Source organism: Colletotrichum lupini, chromosome 4 (genome assembly GCF_023278565.1).
Source record: "Colletotrichum lupini chromosome 4, complete sequence".
Classification (NCBI taxonomy): domain Eukaryota; kingdom Fungi; phylum Ascomycota; class Sordariomycetes; order Glomerellales; family Glomerellaceae; genus Colletotrichum; species Colletotrichum lupini.
In genome coordinates, this window is record NC_064677.1 from 3463757 (window position 1) to 3482009 (window position 18253).

An 18253-nucleotide genomic window follows, 5' to 3' on the forward strand; every position below is an offset into this window, starting at 1 on the left:
AAGTGTCTGTGAAGAATGTTCCTGCCGTTAGAGAACCCTGAGAGGTTCAACGCAAACAAAGAGGGCGTGCCTTTATCTCTCACACACCCCTCACTCAGTGGAATGCAGCTGTGGGCCATAGCTTTGCTGGCTTTAAACGCCGCTAAACGCGATACGCGCCGAAAAAAACGCGGCAAACGCAGACCAGCTCCATCCTAGTTCTCCACTTGGTTCTTGTCTGCCTCGTAGTTTCCTTCTTGGAGTTTCCTTTCGCGAACCCGACATGACGTCGGTTTCTTTCCCTCCCAGCAGACCCGACAGGAAGCTATCGCCATTCGGAGGCACATTGACCGGTGGCTTTGGAAGTCAGCCTGACGCGAGCAAAAACGTTTTCGGCCTCAATGGGGCGGGTGCCGGCGGTGGGCAGCGGTCGACACGCAACTTAAATAACCAGCCTCCCGATATGACGACTCCTGCGACAAAGCGGAAGGGCGTCAACCCGTTCGATGGCGCCAGCTCAGACGATAATCGACGACGAAAAAACACGAAGGGAGATTCACAAGGCGACTGGAAGAAGAAGGGTCCCAAGTCGCAAGGCGCGAAGCCAAATGGCGCGAAGGCGCCGAAAGGGTTTGGAACCGCCCAGTCGCGCGGTGGTTTCGGCACCCAAAACAACAACAATCACAGCTCGGGATCTACCGACTACGAAACGGACGACGCGAACGGCGAATTGAATGGTGACGGCACTGCGTACTCCGACAAAATCTTCTCGCAACTACGACAGGATGGAATCGCACCACCAAAATGGCCGTCCGATCCAGGAAATACGTCGTCCAAGGCCGCGATGGCCAAGTTCAGGGAAGAATACAAGACATATCGCGATCGGGCTAGGACGTCACTGATGCGCGCCGGCTTGATTGACGACCCCGATAAGCCGAAGCGGTTAGAAGACGCGATTGACTTCAAAGGCATCTGCGACGCGATGTGCCCCGACTTCGAGAAGATTACTCGCATCACCGAATTCGACGTTCAGTCCGCCGAAAAGGACCCCCGAACGACTTTTGCCAATACATCAAAGATGGTTAAGAAGCTGGCGCGTTCCGCAGCTGGCCAGGAGGCTCCGCTACCAATGGATGTCAGATCCACAGCCGCCCTCAGAAGGACGCTCGACTACCTCATCGACGACCTCTTACCGATCGACGACAAGCTACCCTCTTCGCATGGTTTTCTGTGGGATAGAACACGTGCGATTCGCAGGGACTTCATCTTTCATTCGACAATGTCTCCCGAGGAGATGAAGGACCAGGTTTACTGTCTCGAGACAATTGCCAGGTTTCACGTTACAGCTTTACATTTGCTTTCTCAGGAAGGATTTGCGCCAGAAGACTTCTCTGAACAACAAGAAATTGAGCAACTGGGGAAGGCATTGCTTTCGCTTATGTTTGCTTACGACGATTGCAAGCCGCAAGGCGTTGTTTGCGAAAACGAGGCCGAGTTCAGGGCGTATCATTTGCTTTTCAGCGCAAATACTCCCAATATCCTCGATAATGTGCAAAAGGAATGGGGAGACTCTCGCTTCTGGACCGAATCCGATACCATCAGAACAGCTGTCTCACTTGTCGAGAGTCTGCAGAGCGCAGAGGACTTCCACGGCCCCTTGGGCTCGGGCCCGTCCATGGCAACATCGGGTGCACACCTCACTTACTTTAGAATCCTCCAAAGCCGAGAAGTGTCTTATACAATGGCATGTTTTGCGGAGATTCACTTAGGTCAGCTGCGCCGCTCAGTTCTTCGCTCTTTGAAGAAGGCGTACACCAGACCGCGACACGGGGCGAAAGATATTACGCCCTCTTCGCTAAACCGATTTCTTCACTTCGACACAGAAAACCAGGCGATTGAGTTTGTCGAGCAGCATGGTCTCAGCTTCTCAAATGGACAAGGACCAGCGGGCGAACCCATACGATATCTGGATACCTCACAACGCATGACATGGCCGAGAATCCATCACAGTTTCTCTCAGAGATTGGTTGAGAGAAAACGAGGCTCCCGTAGTCTTCCTGAGATCATCCACCGCACAATTGCCGACGAATCCACGGGCGCTGGCCAGCAGGCTCCTACAGGATTTTCGACGGGGCCAGCTTCATTCAAGTCGCCTCCACAGCAGGCTCCTTTTGGAAGCCACTCAACAACGAACGCAGACTCTCCTTTTTTCAAGTTGCCTTCTTTGGCACCCCAAGGAGGCACCTCGACGGGACTCACGGGTACGCCGTCTTTCGACAAAGGTAAAGAATCTTCCATACACTACCCATGTCGTTGTAGCCTCTTGCCTACCAGCACCGTTGTCGACGTCAAATTCATTGCGACTCTCCTCCGCCGGACCATTTCTCTTCAGTCAAGATCGAACGTCACAGTGCCAGATTTCAGACGTGGCAATACTTGGTGCGGCTGATCAACTAGCAGCCGTTTCAGAGGTTGAGAAGCGCTCAAACAGTCATCGCAATCAGGACGAGATGACTAGCAATGAATTGTCAATGGCACAAAAAGAAGAGGGTAGGCATAGCCAAGCCGGATATCTGCTAACATTGTGTCCCACAGCAACTGAAGGCCACAAGCCTACCTCGACGAATTCCAGCCCATTTGGAAACCCTTTCTCAACAGCTCCATCACCATTCACTGGTGCATCCTCTGTTCAACAAGGCGGCTCGGCCTCGTCATCGTCATCAACAGCAACGCCGGCTCTGAATCCATTTGCCGCGAAGACAAGCCCTTTAAGCAAGCCAAACGCGGCAGCCGAGAGCGCGACGCCTAGTAGCAACCCTTTCGGGTTGTCAAATCAACCAAATGGCACTTCCCAGCCCAAAGCTCCGAGTATCCCGGCATTCTCTTCTCCGGCCTTCGGCAGCGGCGCACAACCCAAAGCACAGGAGCAAGCGCAGCCAGCTACCTCGACAGATGGCTCTCCGGCCATCACCGTCACTCCGCCCACACCAAAGTTCCCATTGCCAACGTCAGCGACAGCCGCAGAGTCGTCAACGCCTTTCAAATTCTCATCAAATACTGGCGTGCAGTCCGCGACTCCGAACGCTCCTAGCAGCCCTTTCCAGCCAACTCCGAAATCATCTGCGACACCACAGCTACCCTCCTTCTCGGCAGGCGCGGCGGCTCCCGCTCAGCCGGCAAAGCCCTTTACAACATTTCAACCTCCACCGAATCAGCCTCCCAGCCTTGCTCCTACCACGGCAGCTCCATCCGTTCTCTCCGGGTCCGGGCAATCCCCATTACCTTCCTTCGACTTCCAAGGGGTTAGTTCGGAAGCCGTAAAGCCAGCGCCCTCGCCTCAGCAGAGCTTCCCTCCAGCTGTCGCCTCGCCCGTACCAACTGCAGCTTCGCCACTCGCCCAGGCAAAACCTCCTCAAGCTCCGCCTGTGAAACAGCGGTCCAAGCAAGATGTCATGGCCGACTTCGCGAAATGGTTCGTCACAGGTGACAACGGGCTGATACAAGAGTTCGAGAAGTACATGGTTGAACAGCTCGTCTCGGCCGCTTTTGAACAGCATCACAGGGAGGAAGAGGAAAGGAAACGAATGGAGGAGGAAGAGAGAGATCTGGCAGAGGCACGGAAGTTCCAGGTCTATAACCTTTCCGTCAAGTACTTCTATCGATGGAGGGAAATCGCCAGAAACCTTCGCCTCACCAAGCTTCGCAGACAAGAAAGGGAGGAGTATCGAAGGGCTCAGCGGGAACAACGGGAGGAAGAGATCAGGCAGAGGAAGAAGGCGGCTCAAGTTGCCGAGGCGAAGAAAAAGGCCATGGAGAGGAACGGTTTCGACCCTGTGGAGGAATTCAGAGAGCTCCTTCAGCTCAGAAAAGACGGCACACAAGCCGACTTGCAAGCCGAAGCAGAGGCTTTGCTAGCGACCGGCATTCTGTCAGGCGTCTCGGACGAACGGGTTGCAGCCGCCAATGTCATCCGGGCCCCAGCGACGATGGAAACACTTGCGACGAACACGCCTTTACCTCGATCTCGCTCGTCAACAGCCTTATCGCAGTCGACTACGGGTGCTAAGCCCCGCGGCGCGAAAACGCGGGCCATACGGGAAGAGTTTGGCAAGAGCGCTACCAATTTCCGACGATCACTGCCTCCCATGTCAGCACACTCCTCATCATCACGAATGTCTTCAGAGCCGCAGAAGCGCGTTAGCAAAGTGTCTGATCGCTGGCGCCTGAAGGCGATGGGCCTCGTCACGATGCCCGACGGAACAGCGCTACCGGAGACCATCGCAAACGAGATGCGGTACAATGGGAAACGATATGCAGGGCTCGGGTCATTCGGCTTGGACGGCACCGAGCGACGCCGGAGCGTCTCTGCGGATCTCAACCACGCAGCCGAGGCCCGATTACGCTTTTCGCAGTCGCTCAACGGTGGCAGTGGCAGTGGCAGTGGCAGTGGCAGTGGCAGCGCTGCCGCCGTGCCGCAGGTCAACGGGATCTCACCGCTTAGTAAGAGGAAACGGGCTCTCGATGACGACGACAACGAGATTGCTGTCGCGGACGAAGCCGTCACACGCGTCAAGAAGCGGCCATCGAGCAATGCGGAAATTGATAGAATACTTCGGGAGGCGAGGGAGAATCTGGAATCTTTGAGGAGTTCGAGGATCGAGCTTGACGAAGGGGCAGATTGGTTCAGGGAACAGAACGAGATGATGCACGCGGAGGAGGCGAGCAGGGCTAGCTCGCCGTGGGGGAAAGGCGGTCATCGGTGAAAGGGACGGGGGGACGGGGTTACGTACGATATGCATCAGCATTGGCGTTTTCAAGGGTTTAGTTTCTTGGGCGTGGAGTATGAAGGTCAACTCTTTTTTTTTTTTTTCCTATAAGTAGTTCTCGTCTTTGTAAAGGTACACAAAAAACAACACGGGCTACGAATACCCATAGAAGAGACATGTTTGGATTGTTACGTTTTCGCATAGATGAGATGTGCATGCATGGCCACGAGTGATTTTATGAAGTGAAGTTGAGAGATGTATGTGTGGGATCGGTATTATTGTCTGGTATTGGGTGTGATAACCCCGTGTGATCCAGTGTCCTCTTACTACGTCATCTTATAGATGTACTCCTAAACGCCACTCGCTACCGACCGTGACTTTAAACAAATGAAACCATAGGGGGGACCCCTTGGACAGCTTGAAAACACGACAACTATCTCTTCTTGTGCGGCGGCGGCGGCGGAAACGCCACCTGGATCTTATAGCTCTCCACGGGGCTGCCTCCCAACGAGGTGACCCTCTTCGGCAACGGCCGCGCCAGATCCCGCACGATGCCGGGGATGGTCTTGGACGCGTCCGATACCAACGGAGGCGGCGAGGACTCGGTGTGGATGTGCCGATTATGCGCAGGGGCGGGCGCGGGCCAGCCGGCCTGGCTTAGCAGGGGGCTCGCCGTCGTTCCCGAGGTCGGGGAGGCGTAGGTGGTGGACGGGCTAAAGCTCGCCGCCGCGTTGCCTATTGACGGGGTCGAGAAGCCGTGCTCCGAGGGGACGTAGGGTCTGAAGGAGAGGAGGGGCGCGGCGGAGGTGGTTGACGTGGGGGTGGCGTACTCGTCTTGCGGGGAGGCCATGTTGTATTTTGGGGAGTGTGCTTTTACGGGGATGATGGGGAGGCTTGTGGTGATGTTTGCGAGGGCGAAGGGTTCCTTTTGCGAGGGCTTCTTGTCGGTGTAGGGGATGTGGTCTGCGGCTGTGAAGGAGGTGATGGAGTTGTGTGGCATCCAGAGACTGGGTTTTGATACGGGACTAGGGGCCATGTCTTGCTGTTGTTGCTGATGCATGGACTCGTAGTAATGCTTTTCGTTTTGCGCCTCTTCCTCCTCGACGGAGAAGAAGTTTGGTTCCTTTGGTGTGAGATGCGTCTGGCAGCGGAAGGAGAGAGATGAGGCTGGGCGGTGGCCCTTTGCGCGGCGAGAGAGCTCTGGGTTGATGCCGCGGCCTTGTCTACGTGCCCTGCGCTTACGGCACTGGATGAAGGTGCAGCCGGCAGCTAGGAGGAGTGCCACGATGGCTCCTATGACGATGCCCACAATGGCCGTCATTGGCAGGGTGGGAGTTTGAGCTTTGTCGGCATCTACTGCATCCTTTGGGTCGACGACGGTGATGATGCCCTTTGTGAAGACGGTGTCGTTGAGGCCGACTAGTGTGCCTGGGCTTGGTCTTTGCTGGCAGCCTGCTCCAAGGGCAACGAGATCTATGCAGTATGTTAGTGATATGCCTGCGGGGATGATGTTGACCAAGATGTCACATACAGTTTGAGAGATAGTAGTGTTCACCACCTGCTCTTACACACGACAAGCACTTGTCGTAAGCTGAACCTAGCATGGCACCGCCATCCGCATCGCAATATGCGTACTGCGATGATTTTGTTGGGTCCAATTCACCGTCTGTGAGAGCAGCCTCTAACGCGCCACACGCCGTAGACGTCTGGCAGGGGTTGGAGCCTACGCCGGTGGCATTGGGGTACCCAAAGATGCAGTAGTCGAAAGAGTACCTCATGTTGTCTGTTGGTGTTGGTCAGCACCCCTGGCTCTCTCAAGTGTGATTGCTGTAAGACTTACACAGAAACCAGTCTTGGTCGTTCTCACTGCCCTGAACAAAGGTGCTGTCCTGAAGACAGCTCAAACACTGCTGGTATTTCTGTCCGGCGGCCCCTGTCTTGTAATCCTCGTCCACACAAGTAATGTCCTTGCCCTTGGTGTTGGACGAGTTGGGGTCCGAGGCATCGAGGCTGTTGGAGTCCAGACAGAAGGATGCACATGGCGAATTGGGCGTAACTTGTAGTGCTGATACACAGGCCGGTACGATTGTGGTGAGGAGAAGGAGGGCGGATCGAGCGGCCATTGTGAGCTGCGGCCGGGTTGACAGGGATTAAGGAGTGTAGTCGAAGTAGAGCAGAGCAAAGACTCCAGAGCCTTGCAAACTGTAATTAGGTTAAAGATAGTAGAATAGAGGAGTTGATATCTCGAGAAATGGGTATTAGATATCGCCCAGACAAGCCAAGAACACAAACGAAACAATTGCACACACAAACAGACGGAATAAGCTCAGCGAGAAAGAAACTGCTTCTAAAGTCAAGGTGGGAGAGTAAGGTGATATATCTCGCAGAAGACGCCGATCCCATCTCCACCATTCACTCGAGCAGGGGGCGGGGGGGCCATCTGCAGCTGCAGGAACAGGATGGTCTGGAATGGTAAGGTGATGGTCTGGAGTCACCTGCAGCTCGCAGGGCTCATAAGAAAGGATTCCGAATGTTTGGGGAAGGATACACAGTAAGAGATACGGCGTAGCAAGCATTTGGCAAACGCAGCCAGATAGGGTAGAGAGCGGCGTCCCAAGCCGGAGACGGGCCCGTCGTCCTGCCGCCCATCTGCTCGACCACAGTTCGAGATGGGTGTCGGCTTCGGCAGAGGGTGTGGTGATGTCGGATTGAGGCGGCCAATAATAGGCCTGCACAGGTTCCCGAGGATTACGGTTATGAAGTGATGGAGGGGGCGGGGAGTTGGGTGGGCACTCTGGACTCGAGCAGTCGCACAGAATTGGGCTCCATAGACGCCGTTTGCCGACAACATGAGAGCATTGTCTTGCCGTTGGGAAAGCTCGCCAGGTGAACAGGCGATGGGGAAGACGGTAGAGCGCTAAAGACTTCCCAGCACTTGCAGGACGGTGTGCGGCGCGACACCTCAGGGCGGCAGCTTGTTGGTCCGCCGCGATGTGTATTTGGTTAGCGGCCGCTGGACGATGCACATCTCTCCATCTGCCCCCAATATGGTGGTGCAAGCGATCGATAGTGTGGTTTTTCCCCTGACGATTTTGCGCGTATGTGTGCCCGCGAGTGCCCGCGAGTGTGCTTGTGCCTGTGCCTGGCGTTGGTGGGATGCATGGTGCAATGTTAGTGATGATGACGGGCGGCTGCGAGATGCACCCATGGCATGGTCCATGGGAGTTGTGGGCAGGAATGGGAGAAATCGTTGTGCCAATGGGAACACGGCGTTTGGCGATGGATCTGGTTGGCCAGGTCTGTTCTGTTGGAGTGTTGGCGTCTTACCACGAAAGTGTGAGTGACAGTCAGCGAAGCCCGGCGCTTACAACTGGCAGTGGCATTTGGTTCATGTCTTGCCTGCCACGCCTGTCTCCCACTGTTGGCTCCTTCCATCGGGGCATTTACATTCTCCACTAAAAGCCGTGAGCTCGGCCCAGCCGGTTCCACAGCGGGACCCAAGTGGACAAAGTGGGGTCCGGCCAAGGTACCGCGGTACTTGGCTTGTCGCTCGTTGGCGATCAGTTCTGGGTCTCGTCAATGCTCTTTCCCTTTTCTCTCATTCTCTTCTCCATCACTTTACAGAGGAAGCATCTCTCCCTTTTCCATCCTTGGCCCCGTCAGCCTTCAGCCACAATACACACCACCCCGGTCGCTTTTCCAATCTCAATGCCTTTACGGAAACCATCCAAATCCCGGCCTGTCTATGTTGAGAGTTCCCTTTTTGGTTGACAACCCTTTTACCAGACGTCTGCTATTAGGGGGGTTGTTAAGCATGCCGCACCCAATTCCGCATGGGTTCCCTGCTGGCATGAGCTTCTTTTCCTCGGACTCCCTTTACACCCCTGGCAAAACTCTGTTGTCACCTTGTCTGACTGCTTGTCTTGTCTTACTGAGCCGAACTTTTTACCTCTGAAAGCTTGTCACTTTTGCATCACTCAGGCGTTCGAGTGTTTTCTGAATACGGATTCATGGGAGTTCGTGATTCGTATATCTCACCAAAACTAGAAACTAAAAGGAAAACCCAATATCTTGTATTCTCGCCTTCGATTCCGATTCACCCGTCATCGCGCGACGTTGCTTCCGTACATTCCGACTACCTGGGTGTGGTGTAACACCCTTTGTCTTGTTCTCTCTCTCATGCGTGTCTCTCTCTTCTCTCGTTTGTCTCATAAAACGGGTGTGTGTTCAAAGCTCCAGTCGCTATGTCGATGTGATCCAAACGCCCGCAGATGAGAAGAAACGCGCCCCAAAAACAAAAATCCAAACCCGGATTAGACTTCCGGCTGTGCATGCGTTCTTGCACTCCCTCTCTTGCATCGCTGAAATATGTCCAAACGCTTTTTTCGTTGCCGGCTTTTGATCCCTGAACGAACCAGAACCGGCATGCATCAAATATGATTACTGTTGTCATTAACCGCCTCCCTCTCAGTCCCTCTCTTTCTCTTTCCATCTCTTTTGTTTCATGCCTTCTTAACTGATGATGACATCTCTGCCGGTAACCGAATAGCTCGTCTGATACATGCACCGCTGAGGCGAAGTCTCGGGACAGTTGCCGTGAAACAGCATCTGCCCGCCCCCAGCAACGCTCGTCGCGCCGCCGGGCGCCGTGAGGTTGAAGTCGCCCGTCTTAAGCAGCATCCTCGACGGCCGCTGATAGGGGCCCTTGATGTTCCTGCTCGTCGCGTAGTTGACGTTGTAATTGTTCGAGTTGAAGCAGAAGCTGCTGAAGAACAAAATATACAGCCCGTCCTCGGTGCGCACTAGGTCCGGCGCCTCCACCAGGGGTCCGTCGGCCGCCGTCCGGCTGAGGATCTGCACCGGGTCGCCGACTTTGCTGATGCCGTACGCTTCGACCTCCTGGAGCATGATGGGCGTGTCCACGAGCGGCTCGACGCCGTTGTTGCAGTCGCCTCCGTTGCCGACGTTGTTGCCGTCCACCTTGTACACCACGTAGCGCTTCTTGGTCGGCTCATCGTAGTAACCGGCAGCGTCGATGGCACCACCCTGGTCGAACGGACACACCCACGGTTCTGACGTCGGCTTGTAAGGGCCCGTGACAATATCAGAAATGCCAACGCCGATGCAGTGCCGGCCGCCGCCGTCCTTGACTTCGCCAGAGTAGTACATGATGAAGCTGCCGTTGTCGAGCCTCCGCACGTCGGGCGCCCAGGTGTTGGATCCCGTGGCCCAGCCGACGTTGGGGAGGGCGTCGTTGTCGAGGAGTTCCCACGAGCCGGAGATTTGCGTGGCTTTCGCGACCTGGATATTCTTGCCGTTGCCGTTAGTCGCGAAGGAGTACCAGAGCCCGTCGTCACCCTGAACGAGGGCCGGGTCTGGGAAGTCGGTGTTGATCTTGGGCGTGAGGACCTTGTCGTCTCGGCCGACGACGTAGAGGGCGTCTACTGGTGCGCCAAGAACGGGTTGGAAAGCTCCTAGACTGAAGAGACCTGCTGCGAGGAGGGCATATTGCCGTAGTGATGTTGTTGAAAGCATTGTAAATGTGTATCTCTCTGTCTCTCGCTCTAGGGTATAATAGATATTGACAATTATGTATAAGAGGGGGTATGATATAAACAAGGCACACAACCGTGCAAAACAGATGTTGAACTAGACCAAAGTCTTCACGTCCAAGAATAGGATAGTCTTTTCCCTGGTGGCTGATGATGAGAAGGGGTCTTTCTGTGTGTGGTAGGTAGGGTTTCTGGGTTGTTTGTACTCTTTGAAGAACGAAATTGGAACAGGTCTATTAGAATCCAATTACTGAGTACACATTACTTGTTCATAAGCAAAGTGCTGCCGTCATGAGTGTCATAGCGAACTTCGAGAAGGAAAACGGTTTCGAGGATCGTGCGGACGAAGGGCCCTTCTTGTAGTCAAACAAAACAAGAGCACATACTCATACAAGCTACAGCTACGACAGCTTACACCCCGAAGAAGAGACTGACAAGTTTGATGCGTGCGCGAGTGTGTGTGGGTATAGGTGTGTAAGAGGACGAACCCGCCCCCTTCCCCTTGGCCGGAAACATGTACCATTGGGAAATCTTTTTCCTTGCTCTAAGCTTGCGCCCAGCTCTCAGCTATGCAGGAATGAGATTATCACTGCAAATGCGTGTGGAGAGAGAGATCGTTGAGGGAAGCTCCAGCAAGTAGCGGGAGGAGGATACCTCTCACGGATTGTGGTGGGCTCTGTTCCATGGCACGTCAAAGCAGATGATGCTTGAAACAGGTGGGCCGGGGGGGTGTGTGTCGTCAAAGTGCGTGGCAGCTTCTCACACTTGCGCCCTTCTCTCACTCCTCGACCGGATACCCGAAGCTAGAACTTCTCTCCCGGCATTAAGATCCCTTCTTCCTATTTTCCCTGCTTGGAAGATCAATTTTTACACTCTTAGGGCTCGGCGCGCGTCAGATGGGCTCCGTCGGGGTGGTCAGATAGCATCCTGTTAGGCTTCCTCCCCACGATAATCCAATAGTGCTCACCTTTTTTTGTACATCAATTCTCCTAGTCCACGTTAAGGTAGAAAATTTGCCCAGATCGGAGAAAAAAAGGATTTGCATAGCATGCATAGGATTCCGGCACCCGTCTTCCGCCCCATTCCTCTAGGCCGCAGCCACATAAGAGACTGTACCCTTGGTATAGAGTTAATCCTTGTTGTTCCCGACTCCCGCGTCGTCATGGGCAGGAAAGGAGGCTCTTGGGGGGACTTGGGTTGGGTTCAAATCGTGGTGCCACACGGTATGTACTTTGGTTGACCGGGATGACGGTAGTGGCTCTCTCCCAAGTCGACGGACGGTAACCGGGGGTTGAGGGATGGGTAAGTTCTGTAGGTCCACGGGGAGATCTTCCACTGGCGGTGTCGGCGCCCCGCTGATCGGGCATGGGCGAAGCAGGGCGTGAGGGATGAGGCGCAACAGGAACCGGCAGTCATTGATCCTGGAGACCGGGGGGCACGGGGGCTGAGAAGGGGGGGAAATGATTTGCATCCATACTTGGTCCCTATACACGTGCCTAGAAGACTTCAAGACGTCGAGGAAACGACGAAAAAAGAGAGGACAAGACACAAAAAAAGGCGGGGGTGACGTGCTGCCACGAGTGCCATCTCAGGGGAGCATTGAGAGGGGATCCGCACCTCCAGTAATTATACCCGGTCACGGTATTCTTGGTTGCATTATACCCAATTCTACGAGGCATCAAGGAGGGTCAGTGGCAGTTGCTGCTGTTTCCTTGGTTGGCCAAGGCATGTGGTCTGAGACATGCTTGGTGACAATGCTTCCTTGTATTTTTTCCCTTCCCCTTCATGGTTGATAGGCAGATAGTGTGATAGGGTAGGGAACCCGTCTTCGGACGAAGGACGGAACACGTATATTGGCGCTGTTTATGACTGAGATTCCCAAACAAAACTCGTTCGGACGAGATCCACGTTGGTCCGGGACCCGAACTGTGCTGCAGTCTGAAATCCCGCTGGGATGCTGCCGGGAGTACGTAAGTCCATACCCAGCGTTTTGCGTGTGCCTTTGTTTCAACACCCTCTGCTCAACAACTCCTGATATGTTTGCGATAACGTCGAGACAGTGACAGCCTCTGGTTAAAACGTGAACTGATGCGACAGTAGTAGTCGTCACTTTTGCTTTCCGTATAGGACCTATCTACTCCTATCCAGCCAGTACGCACTATGTTCAGAGACAGAAAAATTCAGAGCCAAACGCCACTTGCCAAAGCCATTTTTTTATGATACAACAGCCAACCACCGACCATTGCCAACAAACACATGGTATCTTAGCCAATCGAGGTGAGGAAACTCGCAGGAGCTTACTCGCTGTCGTCATCGTCGTCAGCACCACCCTTGGCTGCCTTCTTCGCGGCCTTGGCCGCCTTCTTCTCAGCCTTCCGACGCTTGCGCTCCGCCTTCTCGTCGGGTGTCTCGCCCTCGTGCTTCTTGCGTTTCTTGGACTCGCCATCATCCTCGGCATTGGCAGGGGTGACTGCGGCGGGAGTAGCTGTCGTAGACTCCACCGCCTTTTGGGGAGTGGCCGGAGCCGCCGCTGCAGGAGCAGCCTCACCAGCAGGAGCTCCGAAGTCCTTGTACTCCGACACCCACTTGGCGGGAGTGGCCTCGTTGGGGCGGCCGTACTTGTCGAGCTTGCCGTCGGCCTTCATCTTCTTCTTCTCGGAGGCGAGGGGACCAAGACCCCATCTTCTGGGGTACAAGTCGCGCTCCATGATGCATCTCTTGACCTTGGCAACCACGCCGTGATCTGTTTTCCATTAGTCAAAAGAGTCATAAGGTTGCAATGAGAAGAGAGAAATCTTACCGCATGTCGACATCTCGACGGTGGACATCTGAGCAATGCCGAGGGCGATGGCCTCACCCTTGGTGGTCATGAGAACGACCTCATCGTGAACCTCAATTTCGGACTCTAGAAAAGCGGATCAGCATGTCAATCATGTGACATCGTGGGGTTGACAACTCACCGTATCTCAGAAGACCGGGAAGCATAAGCTTAGCACCGTAGCAGACAGCGTTGACCTGTGAGGTACGTCAATATCAGATGCAACGGCGATTCATGTGTTTAACGCGACTGAGACATTGTCCGCAAAGTCGCATCGGGCCGTGAGGGGTTTGGAGAGAGGGGTTGCAATGGATTACTTACAGCGCTGTCCTTGACCACAACACGCTTGTAGCCAGTGAGAAGAGTCTCCAGGGGAGAGATGACCTTGCGCAGGTAAGACTCATCCCTGGTGTTGTCCATGGTCCACTGAGCATCAAGCACGTCGTGCAGAGTAACCATCTCCTTGCTCTCGCCCATGGCACCAGAGCGCACTCTTCGGAGCTCCTGCATGTGGCCACCAACACCGAGCAACAGACCCTAATCCATGTAAGCAATCAGAACAAGGCTGAATTAACGACAATCAATGTGACGTACGAGATGGACGCAGAGGGTACGGATGTAGGTTCCAGCTTCGCAAGAAACCCAGAAGACACCGAGGTGGCGATCCTGTGATTGAGACACGGTCAGCAGTCGTTTCCCAATGTTGTAGCAGATCGACGTACATTATCGAACTCGATGAGCTTGCTCTCGTGAATGGTACGGATACGCAGCTGACGCTTGACGGCAGAGATCAAAGGAGGGCGCTGGAAGAGGGCACCAGTCAAAGCTGCATCGCGAGTCAGAATACTTTCGGCAGTTGCAACGGGGTTTCTTGAATCAACTCACTCTCGAGAGCGCGGGCGAACTGGACCTTGCCGCCGGGCAGCTTGTCGTGAAGGCGGATGACGGCAACATACTCCTTACCAGCAGACTGCTGGGACTTGACGAGTCTGGTGGCACGGTCGACGCTGGAAAATTTCGTCAGTTGCAATTCTCTTTCAAGGAATGCTCCATCGCATTTTGGTGGGTTGCTGCTCACCAAACAATCAAGCAACCTGAGAAAGTTAGCAAAACAAGTTCGAGACAGTTATGTGGGAACGCGACTCACCAGTGACCTTGGGATCAAGGGTACCGCTGTGACCGGTCTTCTCAACGCTGCACAACAGAAAAACATGGTTAGCGATGTTTTCTCGACAAAACTCAGAATGTTCTGAAAGATAAGCGAATGCCCCTCAAAATCGTTCGATCGTGTGTGTTCTCGGTTAATAGACGGCAACGGCAGTATCCGCAGTCCCAAGACATCGCAGTCTTATGGTGGTCCGGGCAAACGAGTTCCGACGATTGCTTCGCGAGGCATGCCTTCCCATGGCAATACACATCTTTCCCAACATGACATGCTAGTCTTTGTTGCCATGTTTCCGTGTAGGCCATGACCATCGAGTCGCAATGTCGTTGGAAGTTTTCCCCCGGGAAGTCCCCGACCGCATCGTGTGGAGCCATCTGCAAAATGCGTCTTATCGACGTCGGAACTCGCTAACCAAGTGCCACCATTCATGCCAAATTTTGATGCTGGCCATTGCCGCAGGGAGATTCGTCTTCGATGTCGGGAGCTAATCGTACGATCGGGCGCGGGGCATTGCATTCACGAACACAACAACGAAGGGGTGGGAATTGCATACCGAAGGATACGCTTGACCCAAGCGACAACCTCGTGGGAACTGGGCTATACGATAGTTAGTATGCTTGGCTAGACATATGGAGTATCGCGACTACGGAAACATACGTTGGAGGGCTTGTCAAGGTTGATGACACCGGAAGAGATGTAGGACTTGATGTCTCTCTTCAGAGGGCTGCATCCTGCCGGAATGGGGGTGAAGTGACCCGTCCGGACGAGAACTGGAAGAAGCCTGGTCAGTCATTTGTTTGTGATGCTGTTGACGAGCGGTCGCTCCATATCCAAGAAGAGGGAGAAAACTTGCGCTTGTCGTAGTTCTTGAGCAACAGAGGCCAGCTGCTCGTGTCCAGGTGAGGGACAGAGGCCTGGGGCTTGATGGCGAACTCCTCCTCCTCGCCGTGCTTGACAATTTCCATGGCCATTATTTCCGAATTGAACCGAACCGACAAAGGCGTGTCAGGTGCAATGGGTGTCTGACGTTGGCTCGTGAACGTCGGAATGGAAGGTCTCGTGGTGTTGGAGGACTTGAAGCTTCCCAATCCAAATTTTTTTCTCTGGCTGTGGGGTGGAAGCTGCCAAAAAAAATCCGTCTGGGTCCACATTGTGGCGCGGTGTTGCCATTGAGCAAACACGATTGGTCACGCTCCAACGCCTAGCCACACAGCGGACGCGCCTTGCACCGTTCCGCCTTCCTCAGCCAGGGACCAGCCGTCTTGCAAAGAAAACTTGGAAGGAAAGAACAACCAAAGAAAGTGGCTTGTTATCGTTATCAACGATACCTCCACAAGGGAAATGGGACGAATGACGACAGGCTCAGGTTCGGATCACAATTACTCACCCACCACTCGTATCATTCAAACATCCATCATCACAGTGGATTTCTGGTATTATCTCAGATGCATTGCCAGTACACCGGCCCAGGCCTATTCTGCTATCAAGCCTTTAAAGCTGATGCCAATCAATCGGTATCGCCGACTCCTAACTCCCGCTAAGGTAAAACAAACAAATACCGGATGCAGAAGGAGCGACACTTTCCATCCCACGATACCTTCAGTACCATTTACATTGCGCATCAGAGGGCATACCCTCTCCGCAGATCCTCCTCTGTCAGACCGTGGTAGGCCGCCGGGTTGTGTTCAGCGTACACCGTGTGCGCCGGCTGCTGGACGTTGGGTGGGCTTGGGTACCTCTGTCGGGCGTCCCACTCAGGCTCAACATCTCTCATCTCGTACGACTCCGATCGCTCTTTTCCTTTCGAGTCATTCCACCTCTGCTCTTGGCTATCTCCTCCAAGCGCAAGACCAATTTCTTGAGGTTGTCTTTGGGGGTTCGCGTCGTTTACCGGCCATTGCATGGCAGGTGCCTCGGTACCGCTCACTGGGCTGTTGTACTGAGAAGAGTATGGAGAGAAGTATCTCGTGTACGGTTGTTCCCCATTGGCACTCATCGGTGAGTCGTCCCATCCACGAGAAGGCCCCTGGCTCTGCGGCGAGGCGTCCCAGGTTCGCAAGGGCTTCTGGCTGAGGGGAGTACCGCCGATGCCACTGGTATTCAGCGGCGTTGGCCATCCGGACCGACCGCCGCCACTCTGCTGTTTCATTTCGAGTGTCTTCAAGAATGCTCTACGTCTCCTCTTCCCGTTCCACACGATGCAGAAACCGGTAACCACAAGAAGGAGAACAACGCCTCCAATCGCAATTCCAACCTTGCCGCCGAGACTGATGGGACCGCTGTCGTAGTCCGAGACGTACGTGTTCGTCGGCGTTGGCTCCGTGATGTTGACCCGAGTTTTTGAGAATGGAGACCCGTCAACAGAAATTGTAGTGCCGGGCACGGGTTTTTGCTGGCAGCCCGCGTCAAGGATGGTAAGAACTAGGAGCTTGTCAGTCAACTGCTGACACTAGGGTCGTTGCGATACACACAGTTGTTGATGAAGTTATTGTTTCCTGCACGGAGACACGACGAACAGCTGGCGACCTGGTTATGATCCCAGACATCGCAGTACTCAAACTCGGTGACGTTGGAAGCCAGATCACTGTATGTGATTGCCTTTTGTAGTGGCTCGCACGCAGTCCTATTCGATGGTTACTAAACATCACAGCTTACGGAGTCACTGCTAGACATACCTTGTGAGACACGGGCTTGATCCGACATTTGGGTTGTCTGGATATCCAAAAGTACAGTACGAAATGGCGTATCGCAAATTATCTACAACGACGACGTCAGCTTCCTCTCCGGCCTGGAGCCCAGATAATGCACATACACAACGCCCATTGCGTGTCTGTCTCGTTGGTGCTGGTCGTAAAGTCACTGGTCAACTCGCAAGACACACATTGCTGGTATACAGAACCGGCGCTGCTGGAGTACGAGTGCTCGTCGCATACAACGTCGTTCTTGGTCGTCGCATCGAGTACGTTGCCGCATAGTGTCTGGCAAGGTGAACCAGTTGCCACGTGGATAGCCGATACCCGGCTGAGGGCAAGGCCTAGCACAAGGGCACTCGTCGTAGGACGCATTTTGGAAAGAAAAAGCGAGGGTGGTTATGATACTGGAGTTCGCCGGTGGGACCGAAGTATCGCTAACGGGGCAGGCTGCCGCAACGCACGAAAGAGCTTTGCTCGGAAGTCAATCGCTGAGGGCGAAGATGCCTGTCTTACATGCCTGCGGGGGGGCGAACGGGGTCTGACAGGGCTTTTGTGGGAAACTTGAGTCTGGCGATATGGTCGCTGAGATGCTAGCACGACTAGCTACAGTAACGCTTCCGATGTGACGAGACGTGATGATAGATCGCGAGCTATGCGAAACCACGCCTCATATGTGTTTCGGTGTTTGCAAGAGAGAAGGTGGAGGAAGTGTGATTGTGATGAGAGGTGGCAGGTCGGCGCGAGGGACCCATCCGTTCGTTCACTTGGATGGAGCACGACTGCATCTGCATCTTGTTGGCTGCTCAGCGCTGTTGGTGTAGAGTGTGATTGGGGTCCGAACCAAGAGGGACACGCAGGTTTGGGGTGGCACAGTTCGATGGCGGGATGGGCACCATAGTCTACCGGACATCGTACAGAACCTTGAGCGAGAGGGGGAATTGCCCATGGTCATCCATCCCTCTTCGGTTCTTCGCCAACGGCCCGCCCGCACTAACAAACTCACAGTAGCTAAGATTGACTGAAAGACTGAACTTTGGTTGTGCTGAGTGGCCAAAGGCAATGCTCTCACCTGTTCACACCGCTGGGCCCGGCCGGGGAGAGTGGAGACTCGGGACGGATCTCTTCGTCGTTGCTGGTCCTCCTAGCGCCGAGGTGGAAAGTGGCGTGCAGACAAACTACCTCATCCCAGCCACTCACAATGCAGCCGTCGCCCAATACGACAGTGCTAACATGCACGAATCCCTGTCCTATTTCACACCTCAGCACTCACTTCCAGTGCG

General features: G+C 54.3%; 4 protein-coding genes across 4 annotated transcripts; 1 reads left to right on the forward strand and 3 right to left on the reverse strand.

Moving 5' to 3' along the window:
* Positions 1 to 262: 262 nt before the first annotated feature.
* CLUP02_08100 (GANP/Nin1/mts3/eIF-3 p25 family protein) lies at positions 263 to 4742 on the forward strand (the record flags this gene model as incomplete). The annotated part of the gene is made up of 2 exons (XM_049287090.1): positions 263 to 2240; positions 2299 to 4742. 2 exons carry the CDS (start codon positions 263 to 265, stop codon positions 4740 to 4742), a joined length of 4422 nt encoding a protein of 1473 aa, XP_049144233.1.
* Positions 4743 to 5178: 436 nt separating this feature from the next.
* Positions 5179 to 7394, reverse strand: CLUP02_08101 (LPXTG-domain-containing protein; the record flags this gene model as incomplete). Its single annotated transcript, XM_049287091.1, has 5 exons — positions 5179 to 6218; positions 6277 to 6528; positions 6586 to 6874; positions 7138 to 7209; positions 7296 to 7394. 5 exons carry the CDS (start codon positions 7392 to 7394, stop codon positions 5179 to 5181), a joined length of 1752 nt encoding a protein of 583 aa, XP_049144234.1.
* Positions 7395 to 9257: 1863 nt separating this feature from the next.
* On the reverse strand, positions 9258 to 10280 carry CLUP02_08102 (glycosyl hydrolase family 43; the record flags this gene model as incomplete). Its single annotated transcript, XM_049287092.1, has 1 exon — positions 9258 to 10280. One exon carries the CDS (start codon positions 10278 to 10280, stop codon positions 9258 to 9260), a length of 1023 nt encoding a protein of 340 aa, XP_049144235.1.
* Positions 10281 to 12594: 2314 nt separating this feature from the next.
* CLUP02_08103 (centromere/microtubule-binding protein cbf5) lies at positions 12595 to 17345 on the reverse strand (the record flags this gene model as incomplete). Its single annotated transcript, XM_049287093.1, has 16 exons — positions 12595 to 13040; positions 13098 to 13202; positions 13258 to 13312; positions 13437 to 13652; positions 13710 to 13781; positions 13838 to 13941; positions 14001 to 14122; positions 14194 to 14209; positions 14263 to 14309; positions 14834 to 14877; positions 14938 to 15061; positions 15130 to 15360; positions 15915 to 16701; positions 16797 to 16864; positions 16956 to 16992; positions 17093 to 17345. 16 exons carry the CDS (start codon positions 17343 to 17345, stop codon positions 12595 to 12597), a joined length of 2727 nt encoding a protein of 908 aa, XP_049144236.1.
* Positions 17346 to 18253: the final 908 nt, after the last annotated feature.